Source organism: Zonotrichia albicollis, chromosome 3 (genome assembly GCF_047830755.1).
Source record: "Zonotrichia albicollis isolate bZonAlb1 chromosome 3, bZonAlb1.hap1, whole genome shotgun sequence".
Taxonomy (NCBI): Eukaryota; Metazoa; Chordata; class Aves; order Passeriformes; family Passerellidae; genus Zonotrichia; species Zonotrichia albicollis.
The window spans coordinates 6,882,866-6,897,627 of NC_133821.1; the positions used below are offsets into that span (position 1 = coordinate 6,882,866).

The following is a 14,762-nucleotide window of genomic DNA, read 5'->3' on the forward strand; positions in this document are numbered from 1 at the left end:
TAAGGCTAAATATCAACAGCTTCTTTCAGTTGGAGAGAGAATGTCCATAATGAGCCTGAAAAAATCAGGCTTACCACTCCAGCAGTCAGATGGAATATCAGATGCAGAGCATGGAAGGTCACAGGTGTTTTCAGACAAAACACTGTATTGCTCAGAGATGGTTCATAGGAAAAGTTTTTTAAATTAGTTACAGAAAAAAGTGCAGTAGAAAATGAAAGAGTGCATATTTCTTAATGCAAGAACAGCCTCCTAAAGCTTTATTTTAGTGCTTCCAAAAGTGCATACAAAAAAAGCAGTGCTTGGCTGTCTGCAAACAAGCACCCAGGGAAAAGTGCAAAATAGGATTCCCAGGGGGCAGCTGTGATTCATGAAGGACACTGCTCCTGCAGCCACTCTTTGCAAGCTCTCTGTATTTTCATTTTATTGGATGCACAGACAGTGCATAGTAAAGAAACACTTCCATCTTCACAGAATGACAGGGAATAACACTCATCCCATTTATAAAGCTGGACAAAGAAAAGTAGGTGGATTCCACTGCATGAGGCACAGTCTGCTTCAAGCAGCAGCTTCTGATAATGTTATCATATCAACCAGCACCAACCTTAAAAGGTAGAAAAACTGAAAGTAAAACAAAGCAACAGCAAGTGTACCAGGAAGGCAAAGTGAAGCCTGCATTCCTTTCCAGCCTTGGAGCCTGACTTCATCTTTGCTAGGGTGACCTTCCACTGGGTCCAGGCTTGAATACTAATATTAGACTAAAAAGAAGTGTGCCACCCTCTAAATATAATGATGACTCAACACCTAGAGGCTTCAGTGACGTAATATGAACAAAGAGATTCTGACTTCACAATCTAGATGCTAAAAACTCAAGTCAAAAGGAACAGATTTTCCTTCCCCTGCAGACACACATCCTGCCTAGAGCCTCCCAGAGCATCATCTTGAATTAGCCTGCATGAAAAAGGAATTGGAGAAACATTTCACACATGGCAGCAGACACACTGGCTCCACTTTGTTTAAAAGGAGCACTGAACAGACACATTTCAATTATCTGCTTCAGTCAAAGCATCAGCAGGAACTTTCAGTTCCAGAATTAACATATAAAAGTTAAAGACAACACAGCACACCAGTGAGCAGTCCAGTGTCTTTCAGTGAACCTTAAAAATAAAAATAGCAGCATGAAAATGGACCTTGTTGAGAAATCTGAATGCAAGTTCAAAGGGAAAAAAGCCTTTACAAGTAAGGCTACAAAGAGTTCTTAAAGCATCACCCTTGGACAAATATTTCAGCACCCACCTGAGGGAGCCTGAAATATTTTTCAAGATCCAAGTTCAATAATACATCTTAAAAAAAAAAAAAAGTCAGAGGAAGTTTAACAGAGGCTTCTGCAGTAAGAGCAAGCAATCATCCAATATATGTAAATAAAGTTGTAATGTGAAAGAATCCCTCACGAAAATAGTAATTGTTTTCATAGTAAAGTCCTTCTATTAAAATAGGATTATCTTTTCCATTGCCTTGTTAGTTTGACTTTTCTCCTTCCTGCCCCACCCCACCTCCATTAAGCTCATGGTTCAGAAAATGCATTTTTAATCACCTTCACTCCCCAACCTTGCATTCCCACACTGGCCCTCTGCATCAGAAGAATTAGTGTACACTTCAAGAAGTGCTCATAGATTGGGGGAGGTCGGAAAGGACCTCTGAGGGTCAACCTTTCCAACACACCCCTGGCTCAAGCAGGGGCAGCTTGAGCTCAGTTCTCCAGAACCATGTCCAGACAGCTTGGAGTATCTCCATGGGGAGAGAGACTGCACCACCTCCCTGGGCACCCTGTGGTAGCACTGCCACAGCAAAAAACATTTCCTGATGTTCAGAAGGAACCTCCTGCATTTCAGTGGATGCCTGAAGCCTCTGCTGCTGGCACTTGGCACCCCTGAAGAGAGTCTGGATGAGCCCTGTTTGCACCCTGCCTTCAGGGGTTCACACACACTGCTCAGATCCACCTGAGCCTGCTCCAGCTCAACAGGCACAGCTCCCTTGGCCTTTTTTCAGAGCAGACAGGCTCCCATCCCTTCATCTCTGTGACCTCCCTCCAGTATGTCTACATCCCCCTCATGTTGGAAATTCCAGAACTGGAAACATTTGATCAGTATTTTCTCATGCAGAAATAACAATATATCTCCTATTGGCTTAGATTACATTGGCAAGAAAAAGCACTTGGTGGACTTTGGCTATCACTGCCTAGACAGCTTCACCATAACTAAACTGCTCAGAAACTGATGAATCATTCTTTATCTGAAATAAAACCATCAAGTTTAACTGGTGCTCCTTCCAATTTCAGCCAAAAGAATGGTAAAAAAAGGAGCATGCAGCTTCTAAAATGCTTGAGGAAACACATCCTTCCCTCATGAAAACATATTCTAATAATGAATATTATTAGCTTTGTCTAAGTGTCTCCTGAGGCACTACAGCGTCTGAAGAAACCATCCTAAGAGACAAAGATGGTTCACTTTGACAGTGTGTTTACCAGCCCCAGCCTGAAGGAAGCTGGAGTCACAGAACAGAAAGGTTGGTTTTACAAACAGGGATACATGCATAACAAAAGCACAACAAAAGAGTTACCAGCAGAGTTTAAGGGCTATGGGGAGCAATTAATCCCTGAACCACTCGAATGCCCACCCTCAGGAGTTATCAGAGTCATGGCCTTTGGCTCACCAACACACTTGCTTTATCAGGAAAGCTAAAAGGAGCAGCATCTCCCATTCAGTCACACTACCAACCAAAAATAAGTCTCAATTTTGCCATATCTTGCTCACACATAAATAGTCCAATCAATGTGACAAAACCCAGGGTTAAAGGCATAATTTTATTTTTTGCTTCTTTACAGTAAGATTTCCATGATCCAATCAAGTCAGTGCTGTACATTCCAAAACACCAAATTAATCTGCCCCTACCATTAACAGCTTTATGCCAAAACAAATGATCAGAACACAGGACAGTGACAGGGGCACAACCAAATGTGATCCCAACTTAGCAACAGATTATCCTGTTGGATAATCTTCTCCACACCTTTGCTGGGTTTTAGGAACTAAAAAGCTCTGTATTTCGAGCACACTGTAAAGAAGATGAAATTTTATTTTCCACAGGAAGGTGCAGGCTGTCCATGATGGGAGTGGAGATAAGCAAAGCCACCACCCCTCAGCTACAGCAAGCTGCAATCCTTCTCAAGCTGCACAAATCCTTAAATGCCCATAGTATGGACCCAGTTATCTGGGGCATTCTCCTGATCCAAGCACACATTTCTTTCCAGGAACACAGCCTGGAAGGTAGGAAAATAATTTTTGACCAGATGCTCTGTTACTGAAGCAAGATCAGTTGTAGGGAGCATTAATCTGTATTCCCCCTTTCTTCAGTGTTTCAGGGCAGTCAGTTCCAAGCAGCTCCCTTGAAGCCTGATGGCAAACTCATCTTCAGATCCCAGAGTCCACAACTCTTGAGGCTCAGCATAGTGAGACCTCAGGGTGCCAGCCAGGAGAAAACCCAAGCTGTGTCTTTCCCTGCAAAGGACACAGCCTTCAGCTGCCAGAATTCCTCACCTTCAGAGAATGAACATCCAAACCCAGGCTCCCTGCAGGTGCCATCATTGCTTTTGACAGGAGACTGAATCCTTTCTAAGAGGGATTGTAGATGCACAGCACTGGTGAGAGGGTATTTCTGACAAAGGACTCAGAACAAACCAAATCAGCTTATCCCCAGCACAGGTGTACGTGCTGCCAGGAGCTGCTGCAAGGCCACATTGCAGCACAATCTGGAATTTACCCTGTATCTGATACAAAGGAGTTAAATGCCTTAAAATTAAAACCTGTCTTTAGTGAGTGCATTGCTTAGATATCAGTGTGTTAGAAGTTTGAATTTGACATTTCAGCCCCTTGAACACCTCAGAAAATGCAACTTTAGAACTGACATGGTAACTTCTTTAATGCTGTTCCATGCTAAAGCCACTCAGAACGTTCCACACCAATCCAAACCAGCCATTTACAATGAGGGACTTCTCTGGCTTCCTTTACTACTAACTTGTAACTTCCAATCATATATTCACTTTACTCCTAAAAGTGCAGGTCAAGAGTAAAAGTTACAAAATACATTACAAAAAGCTTTACTTTCTGCAGAATGAACACCACAAAGAAACAATTTTAGATATAATCATTACTGTAGCACATACTTTTTAGCAGCTTAGTGTACCATTACATGTACTTTGGGTGAATGTATAATTGAAGATATTGTTAGCACCATTTATGAACAGTGATCATGTGAGATTTTAAAATTTAGCTTAGCAACTTGACAATATTTTTATTTTAAATTCATGTGTGCTCTTATCTTGCAGCAACAGTTATTAATAGAAAGGATTATGGATATTAATCAACTGGAAACACAAGAACATGTTCTACAGGAATAATAAAAACCATCATCAACTCCCCAGGTTCTTGGATTTAATGAGAAATCTGAAGGTAATCCCATCTTGTTAAATAGAGACTTAGAGGAGTAAGCACTTACCTGCAAACAGAGCTTGAACCCTCAGCAGGCACAGGGCGTGCCCAGCCCCACGTGGCACAGAACATCCACCTCCACAACCCAGCTGCTATTCTTGAGACACATCCCTAAGTCCTGCAAGTCTTTGGGGATTGCTATCCCACATACTTACATAATCAGCCATTCCATTTTCTAACTAAGCCAGCAGCTAAATACCAGAATGCAGCTCTCAAAAGGGAAAGCTCAGGAGCAAGTGGGGATAGAATCTCTGCAGGGCAAACAGAGAGATTCTCTACTTCCAGGTGGGCTTCTGTTTTCTCCCTTTAAAACTGAACTTTCAGACCCCTTAACTTTAGTCAAGCTCATTAACAGATGGCAAGAAAATTCTGGAAAATGGCAGAATGTAAATGCAAGATGCTTATTAGCAAAAGGCCTGTTCAATAAAATAGGGAACTGGTTTTCAAAACTGCAATTTAGAGTGTAGAATTTGTAATATATAAATGCCCATTTTAATGCTCATATTGCAGCACTAATCTATATTACTCAAACATACACAGGACATTATCACAGAAGATAAACATGACTAAAAAACTAAACCTGAATAATTCCACTTGTACAGCCTCACCAGACATCACTTGCAGTACCTTTAACAGGGAGCCTGTATCCTTAGAAATCTTGTTTTATTCCCCTTTTATCTGGAAATCTCCCCACTAAAAAGTCTTTGTCCATTCTGGCCTGCTCTGGTCCCAGTGATTTTGTAGTTTTATCTGGGTACCTCAGACAGTTTCAGGCAAAACCCACTGTACCACTGCCAGCTCGTTTCTGAATTGAAAATTCTGAACAGGACGCTCAAGTAGCTTGAGATGTGCCTATAACAATTAGCTCAGACTCATCTCATCAGACAATAAAGCCCCAAGCTATCAGTTTTATATTCTTGCAGTCTCAGTCAGAAATAACACTAGACTAAGAAACAGGAACTGAATGCTTCCTACAAGAGTTGCTTTTTTGTTATTATTACTATCTTAAGACCATGTTGTTCTCAGCATTGTTTTAGATTAATTGCAGAGTTCAAAATATTTTCATGAAGTTTCTCATGTGCTTTTATCTAGAAAATCTGAAGTGAATGACAGTGAGAACACAGTATTACAGATAACTTAAAACACACCAGACCTTATCTCTCTTCTCTACAAGTGCATGGAAGGAGGCTGGAGTGAGGCAGGTGGCGGTCTCTTATCCAAATTAGCCATCAGTAAGACATAAGGAAAAGGTCTCAAGGCATGCCAGGGGAGGTTTAGCCTGGATATTAGGAAAAAATCATCCACCAAAAGGGTTGTCAAGCATTGGAACAGGCTGCCCAGAGAAGGGGTTGAGTCACCAGCCCTGGAGGGGTTTAAAAGATGTGTACGTGTGGCACTTGGGGACACAGTTTAGTGCTGGGCTTGGCAGTGCTGGGCTAACAGGTGAACACAGTCTTAAAGGTCTTTGCCAACCTAAGGATTCTCTAATTCTGTGAGAAAATACAGAAAGGCAGCCTCTCATCTCAGTGATCTGTGATCAGCAAGCAGGAGCAGCCATCACATGTTTGACTTTGCTGTTCCCACCATCCCTGCAGCCAAGGTTGCCATGAAAACACAAACCTTCATTTCACTATTCTGCAAATCTCAACAAAAGAAAAACATTTTTGTTGACCTCAACTGACAAAAAGGCTTTTAAGCTCTTGAAATAAACGTCAAAGCAGAATGCTGCTGTCACCTAAGAAAGATGACATATTTGTGATCAAGTTTCTTTGCATGAAACTGATGAAACTGTTTCACTGACAGCAATAAACAGATATAAAACATAGGTTCTCTTACAGGGAAATCTGGAAACAGACACTGTACCTTACTGTCCTCATCCTCAAACACGGACTGGTGAACATTACAGGCAAAGAGAGAATTTGGGAGATCGTTGAAATCGATTATTTCATGGAAGTCTTCCTCTGCAAAACATCTCTTGAGGCCGTTGTCTCCATTGATAGAGTAGAGCAGGAACTGTCCTCCATCCTCGGGGATGCAGCCATACTGGCCAAGGCCCCTCATTCCAAAGAAGTAAGAATCTCCCCTCATCCCTGCAGCACAGAGAAGAGAACATCACACAGTTACACAATGTACTTAAATGTTCATATCCACAAGGAAACCCTGAGATTCTAAAGTCTGGGGGCTCTATTGGTACAAAGTAAATTTCACACAATTCCAAGGCAACAATTGGCCTCTGACACAGGGCAATGAGACCAGTCTCACCAAGGTTCAAACAGGGGCTTTAACTTCATTTATTAGCACAGAAAATGCCTAAACATACCAGTGCAAGCTTCTGAACACAAGCAAATAGACATTACTTAAGGGCCCCTTGCCCTGTGAGAAAACACTGCTGTATTTGGGTTTAAAAGAACCATCTTTGTTACTCGGAAGGCTGCTGGTGCTTCTGAGTCTGCAGCCAACTCAGGAAGCATAATGCTCAGGGTAAGAAGAACTTTGAAAATAACTTTGCAATTTAAACCAGGCTTCAAGAAAAAAAAAAAAAAAAAAAAAAAAAAAAAAAAAAAAAAAAAAACACCCTAACTAAAAGACCCTTATGGAAAGGAGCATGAACACAGCATCATCAAAAATCAGTACAACCAAGACATATCTCTGCCACACAGAACACAGCCAATTTCTTCTACAGTTTAGGCTGGTTTTCAAAGCCCATTAGCAATTTCTTTGCATCTTAACCACACCAGGTAGCAAATAAAGTTAAGGGAAGAGTGGACTCAAGATGACTTTCAGCACTTTTAGGAAGGTCCTGCTGATTTTGGAGCCTTTATCCCAAATGCATCAGTAGATAAAGGTAATTTTAAAGCACACAAATTGATGGGCACACATAATGAGCCCACACATAAAATGGTATAACTACTGATAAGAGAAAGCTTCATGCCAGCCAAGGGGAGTAAGTCAAGGTCCAATTAATGATCAGTGTGTTAATTAGTATTTAATCAGCTATTTACCAGTCCTTAGTAGACATCAACTTATTGCATCTAGAGAGCCCCAGTGAGTTAACTAGAAGTTTACTGGATCATAATCTATTCCTTTTTATTTCTTTCAATAACAATATGCAATCATTAGCTGCTTTTCCTCCTAGCACAAGCATTTAGAGAGTTACATAAACTCAGTGTGCTCATCTGTTCTGCTCTGCCCTTGCTCTCTTGCATACTCGCTATTCTCTATAAATAGCTGTAAATATTAGCTCGAACACACTATATAGAACTGCTGTCCAAAATTAAAGCATATGGGTTTATTACACTTAATCTCAGTAAAGCTAAATTATGGAGCTAATTTGCTATGGCTGTGCCTTTCATATAACCTCTGCTCTGAAATGAGATTTGGATGATGACAGAGCACATCATTCCATAACATAAGGTTATGGAAATATCAGTAATTGCTATTGCTGGAGTCTCAAGGCTAATGACAGAAGTTCTCAAGTACACAAGCTGAAGCCATGCTCAAAAGTACTGTGTTAACCTGAGGATGGGTTTCAGGCTGTCAAACACACACTTTGCTTTCAACATCTCAGCCCAATACTAGCACAACTACCTCCAACTAATTTCAGTTTAGAAATTAAATTCTAAATTCTGATTGGAAAGAGGAAGCCTGAACAACTGGCAGAAGAGAAGGTTACAAGTTCAGCAGTACATGTTAGCGCAGGAGAGCTCACCCTCACAGCAACATTGCCTCTGGTATTTGCACCAACTCACTTAAGCTTTGTGTTACTGCACATTTCATGGTAAACACATCCAGGGACCTACTGGAAAGAAATCCTCATAGCAGCCAGAAACTTCACATCAGAATGCAGTATTTTCTCTAGCAAAAAGCTTTAATAAATCATCTCCTCCAAAAACAATCATCTCTAAGCATGTTTGTCATTGTGTCTAGCTTGTGCCATTAGGTTTATGGAAATGAACCTCAAGCCCAGTGTTACAAAACACAATTTACATGGCAGAGCACACTTGTGCCAGGCTATGGGAAGAATTTCATTCACAACAGACAAAAAAAATTTGCAGCCAGGGAAGACACTGACCATCTGAGAGTTACACACTGGACATGATAATGTTGTAGAAATGTGGATTATAATGTTAAAGTTAACAAGTTTCATACCTCCTTTCCCAAGGCATAACAAGGTTAATTGTGCAGAGAAGCAAAGAATCTCAATTAAGAAACAAGTCAGAAGTCTGCAGGCTTCCTCACTAAACAGTTGTTAGTTTTTCTCTCCTGGGAGAGCTATATTATAAATACTACATAGGAAAGCTTTTAAGTTAGGAATTCAGCAAAACCACAATGATAATAAAACAGAACAGGATTTTAAGTTATAACCATGAAGCTCAGGATTTTAATCAACAACAAAATGAATGTATGCTGCAGCAGCCAGGATGAGAAATTAATAAATATTTACATCATGTAGCAGTAGTCTTGCTCTGCTAGAGCTCTTGGATAGGAAAAACTTGATTCTTTTTTTTGCAGCCAATTATTGAGACATTTTTGCCCAGTGGGACTTGGGTATTGGCCAAGTCTTTTGAAGAAAGTCACTGTCTCACAGGCTTGTGGCCAGCTCTCATCCCAGACCTGCAGGTGTCTGTGCCTGCAGAGCATCTTCTACTCTTAAGATATACACAGAGTTCTGATTAGTGTTCCATCCACTAGCAAATTAACTTAGACCTGATTCCTAAATCCTCTGCCCAATTTCTGATGGCATGGTTAGGAACACCGGTATGGGGTAACTGTTGTTTCACAGGATCTCCTTTGCCATGCACTGCACCATAGAAAGCACAGCACCACAGTTAAAACAGAAATCTCACCAAGAAAATGTTCCCCCACATGTTCACATACATATTCCCCAAGAGAAATAAACTGCACATGAGCCTGAGCTCAATGATAATCAGAGGGGACAAACATACTTGAATCAACATTTGTCAGCAAACTTCAATCAGAAGTTATCCCTAGGCATAAGATGGAAATCTTACATTTTTCCAGTCTTACATTCTTCCAATCTTACATTTTATTATGAATAATGTTACACATACAAACATTTACATATATATATATATATATATGTAAAAAATCATAACTTCATATCCTTTATTATGTCTGTCAAACCTAAAGGCTCAGTTATCATGTTGTTGGTAGTGTTTTGTGGCTTCTTTGAAATTCTTTAGCCGCTTCAGGAAGTCCTCTGACAAAAAAAAAAATTCTCTTTCCAATTATTTAACTAATTTAGAACAAAAGAATTTATATTTCAAATCTCTTAAAACAATTAATTCTAAGTCGTGTACCATCCATGAACTGGATTTCCATATCAAATAAGCCCAATTAAAAGTAATCTTTTATGTTACAATAACACAATCACTGGATCACATTCCCATTTATATTAAAGCTCCCTTCCACAGCTTCTGACAAAATGAGTTAATTTCATCCCCTTAGGATCCTTTTTATATTAAAAAACAAGATCAAAAATCCTCACATAACAGTAAACTGTACTTACCTTCCTTTTAAAATGCAATGAATTCAAATCAAGTTATACATTTGTTTCTCCCCTCCCAAATAAGATTTTACAAATACTTGAGATACCAGAAGTTGCCATACAGAATTTCAAGCAAGGGGCAATGCCATTAAAAAAATAAATATATACACTAATACAGGCTCTATCCAGAACCAATATTGATGCTAAATTATCCAAAATCTTATCTGGGATCATGACAGCAAGCTCTGTCAGGATTGTTCCCCTGAAAAGTCTGAGGCACATTCAAACCTGAGCCAAACAACTTCATGGAACCTCCAGCTACAGCTGAGCACTTGCCACATCCATTTATTCCCTTTATTTAAAGCCCACCTGAATGTTATTTCTGAATTTGGTGTAAGGTTTGGACCCCCAACTTTAATACACCCCACAGAATGAGAAGCTCAAGAGTGCTGCAATTATAACCCTTGGAGAACCACAGCAGCCACTTCCCTCCCAGCCCCTACACATCACTTCACTCTGAGGTGGGTTACTTTAATTTCTCCTCCTGTGGTCCAGGTGTGCAAAGGTTTCTAATTTGGGATGGCTCCAAACACAAACACCTTCCCACTGGCACAGGTCATGTCAGTGCTCAGCACTGGAGAGGCTGTGACCAAAATCTCTGCAGAGATTCCAAGTGGGAGCTCTGTGTTCACTCTGTTACCTCACTATTTTTAGACACAGTACACCTCTAATTAAAATTAACAGAGGCCAGCAGAAAATTATAGTCACTGGAAAACAGCAGTAGCTCACTGAAGTTTCTCTTTGAAAAATTACACTTATTTAGTATAAAAATGAAAGGGTAAAGATGTACATCTTCTCATGAACTCAGACCTCTGCAGAGCCAAAAATTCAGCAGAAATGGTATTGAATTAAGATAATTTGAGGACATGAAGTGTCTGAATGGACCAATGCCTTCTATATCACTGAGCATTTATGGATGTATCCACTGTTTTTATGGAAACTAATAAGGCATTTCCTTGGCGAACATTTCCCTGTCTTTGGAGTTTTTCAAAAGAATCCCTGAGGGACATCAAGAAACAGGCACATATCTCTTGAAATCACTAGGAAACTTAACTTTTTTTATTAAACACTGCTTGCCATGACAAACAACGTGACTAAAAATAGAATAAAGCAAACAAAATGTTACAAATAGAAGCTTTAAATATAATCACTATAAACTAGAAGTATTATTAAGCTCTGAGTGCAAACCTGGAAACCATAATCTGCAGGAATTTAAGAAAATTTGCAGGAAAAAACAAAGAAAGAAAAGTTGCAGTTGCTTTTGTAGAAGGGGTCCAGGAGAAGTGTAGGGATTCCATCTTGGCTCCTACTGAAAAAAAAGCCCCAAAAAAGCAATTTTTACCATAATTCAAAGGCAGGGGAGAGGCAGGAGGGAGGAAATCAAACCCAGTGAATAAAATCTTACTGCAATAATAACTTTTTACTTAAAATATTCACAGGCTTTACAGTAGCAGAGCCACCAATTTCAGTGGTGTCAGCCTAGGGCTGCATCTCCTGCTGAATCCAACTGGCCCCACACAAAAGGCTCTGTCAGAAAGCACAAATGTATCAGGGAAGGTCACAGAGTAACTTACTGGAATTTCATTCCACGCTGCACAATGAACACTGGAGATGAGCATCACTTTTAATAGTGCTAATTCTTCACTGTGGAAAGCTCCTATGGACTTAAATAGAGGCTTTTTACTTAATTAGAAAGAGCAGAACTGGACCTCACATGACAGGATTAATGAACCTTTGCAGCCTCAAAAGCAGCAAGGACTACAGTGACCCCCTCCCACAGCCTTCACCCTGATCTCCCACCTGGGCCAATTCCCTCACAGGAATCAAAATTATCAGTACCAGTCTGGTTAGCACCACACAAAAATAGTGCCAATCTCCACTTTTCCTCTCACAAAAGTGGCAGATATGAGGAAGAGGATTTTATTCTATTTTTTTTTTCTAAATGCTAACTGGTGCAAATCCCAAATGTTCTAATCCTTTCCATTGACATTCTAGCCGCATTAAATTTAGCTGAGACTTGGGAACTATTTTTGGAAGCTTTTAACATCCAAAGGGACTATTCAGTTTTATTCCTCTAAAGCAGGACTGGTCAGCTCAAGCAGTCCAAGACATGCACATCACACTGAAGGCTCAGCTGTGCCTCCCACGCCAGGGATGTGTCCTGAGAGCACAGAGGGACTCTGTGCTGAGCATCTGCATCTCCAGCATGGGACGAAACAATGTAGGAGGCACTGGTGAACCCAACCAAGCCAAAATTCCAGCGCCACTGCACAAAAGGAAGGGGATACCTTGGAGCAGCCAGTGCCAGGTGTGAAGATTCCCTGCACTGTTCTTAACGTCAAGAAGCCGAGCTTCAATCAGTTGGGCACTAAAGTAACCATGGCAACATTAAGGTATTCAAAGAACCAAAAAAAAAAAAAAACCACCAAGAAAACCCTCCCCAAACACAAAGAAACCAGAACAAGCCTCCTGATCACCTTCACTTGGCCTCTATGCTAATCTATTTAAAGCAAGCCCGTTTCATAAGGGGCACACAGCATTAGAGCGTCACCGGCCTTCAGCCAGAGCTGTCACCTCACACGGGGGTCACTGGAACACTCGTTCAGCCTGGAACCTGAAATTCAGAACTGTGCAGAAATCTCACCCAGAGCTACCTGCAGCAGGAGCCATTCACAGGGCTTCACTCATAGAAAACACACGATGATAACCTGGAATAACATTTCAAAGTTTCCTCCTCTAAAAGGATTTCCTGCTAGCACAGTCAAGTAATTTATAAATTATTTAATTAATTACTCCAATGCAATGACAAACGTTTTCAACACAAACAAAGACAAACCAAGCTACTGAATCTGAACACAAGCTACAATACTTGGAAGGAGACAGACAAACTGAATCACACACCTGACAACTTCTCAGAAGTTTAAGGAAGACAGGAGAGATCCTGCTGTGAAAGGCACCAAAGACAGTTAACAGAGATGATCATCTACAGAAAATCTTCTTCTCTCCTTGTTTACTGAGATGTGTTAGCAGTTTTCTGTAATGTTTGACATTCTCACAGTATTCAGACTTCCATCTGTACAAGCATGACAGGCAACCATATAATTTAGCTTCACTGCCAAGATGAATGCAGCAGTTTCTTTACACTAATCATGTATTTTCATAGAATAGCAGTTTTCCTTTTCATCAGGGACGGGTCTTTTAGCTAGTTACACATACTCTAACTAGCTAAAAGACCAAACCATTTCCAAGGGCAAAACTTGAAAGCTAAAGACAAGAGGCTGGTGTAAAGTATAACCCCTGATTAAACTACAATTCTCATTTATGTGATTAAGCTGTATAAACTGTTAAGCTGTATAAACTTATCATACATTTCTTTTTAGGAACATTCATTAAACTCCAAACTCAAGAAATAAAGGAACAGAATATTTTAAAGAGGTACAAAAGAATATAGGAGAGGTGAGGGGGAAAAAACCCAAACCAGCAAGTTTGGAGAGCTATCTATTACATAAGCATTAAATGATATTGGCTTGGGATCACGGAATCACAGAATGGTTTGGGTTGGAAGGGATGTTAAAAACCATCTTGTTCCAACCCCCTGCCATGGGCAGGAACACCTTCCACTATCCCAGGCTGCTCCAAGCCCCATGCAGGCTGGCCTTGGATCCTTCAGGGATGGGATATTCACATCTTCTCTGGGCAACCCCTGCCAGTGCCTCACCGGCCCCACAGTAAAGAACTTATTCCTAATATCTAACCTAAACCAACCTTCCTTCACTTCAAAGCCCCTTCATTCCCCGTCGGCTACAGCAGCCAAGTTTAAAGCATCCCGAGAAAATCCTCTCTTTCTCTCTCTCTGGGCTCCCGGCGCTGCCCTGCCCGGAGCTGCCCGAGCGCCCGGTCCGGGTCTGCATCGCTGCGACCCCGACCTGCTCCCGGCACGGCCGCAAACCCCTTCCCACTTCCCCATCCCTCATCGCAAGCTCCTTCGCACCCCACCAGGGGAGACACCGGCCCCGGCCGCAATCCCTCCCAGGGGCGGCCGCCGCCTCGCCGCGCATCCCCCGAGAGCGGCGGGGGGAAGGAGCCACGAGCTCAGCGCGGCGCCGGGGCAGGACCGCGGGGCGGTTGCGTAACCCAGGTCTGCCGGACAGCGCTGCGGCCCCGGCCGGGAAGGAGCCCCAGGGGAGGCGGCCGTGCCCTTACCTGCGGCTCGCTCGCCCTTCCCTTCCCTGCCCGCCCGGAGTCCGCCTCACTCCGCGCCCAACGCTCCCTCAGAACGCCCCGCGCCCGCCCGCGCCGCGCCCGCCAAGGTGGAGGACTGGGCGGCCCAATCAGCAACGCCTCCGCCTAAACAGGCAGGAGGCGCCGCCAATAAGAACGCGAGAAGTGCCCTGGCCCCGCCCCCCACAGCCCTGGCCACGCCCCCAGCTCCCACGGCGACCCTCCGGGAATCGGTGACCGGCGGGGCCCGTGAGGGGACGGGGGACAGAGGAGAGGGCACGGGGATGTACGGGGACAGATGAGCGGCGCCAGGCGAGCCGGGAAGGGATGTGTGGGGACAAGGGATGACCGAGGACAAGTGGCAGGTGTGTGGGGACAGGCGGGAGGGACACAGGACAGGTGAGAGGGACACAGGGCAGCCAGGACGGGAG

The 14,762-nt window shown here is 42.4% G+C and overlaps 1 protein-coding gene across 1 annotated transcript in view; it reads right to left on the reverse strand.

The window, feature by feature from the left end:
* Positions 1-14,452, reverse strand: part of RCAN2 (regulator of calcineurin 2) — an 81,095-nt gene extending 66,643 nt beyond the window's left edge. Inside the window, exons 1-2 of the mRNA XM_005490356.4 lie at positions 14,314-14,452; positions 6,405-6,631 (exon numbers count right to left, since the gene is read on the reverse strand). Of these exons, the coding sequence (XP_005490413.1) occupies positions 6,405-6,629 (225 nt within the window). The 5' untranslated portion in view covers positions 6,630-6,631; positions 14,314-14,452. The remainder of the gene's footprint in view (positions 1-6,404; positions 6,632-14,313) is intronic.
* Between the last annotated feature and the right edge of the window lie 310 nt (positions 14,453-14,762).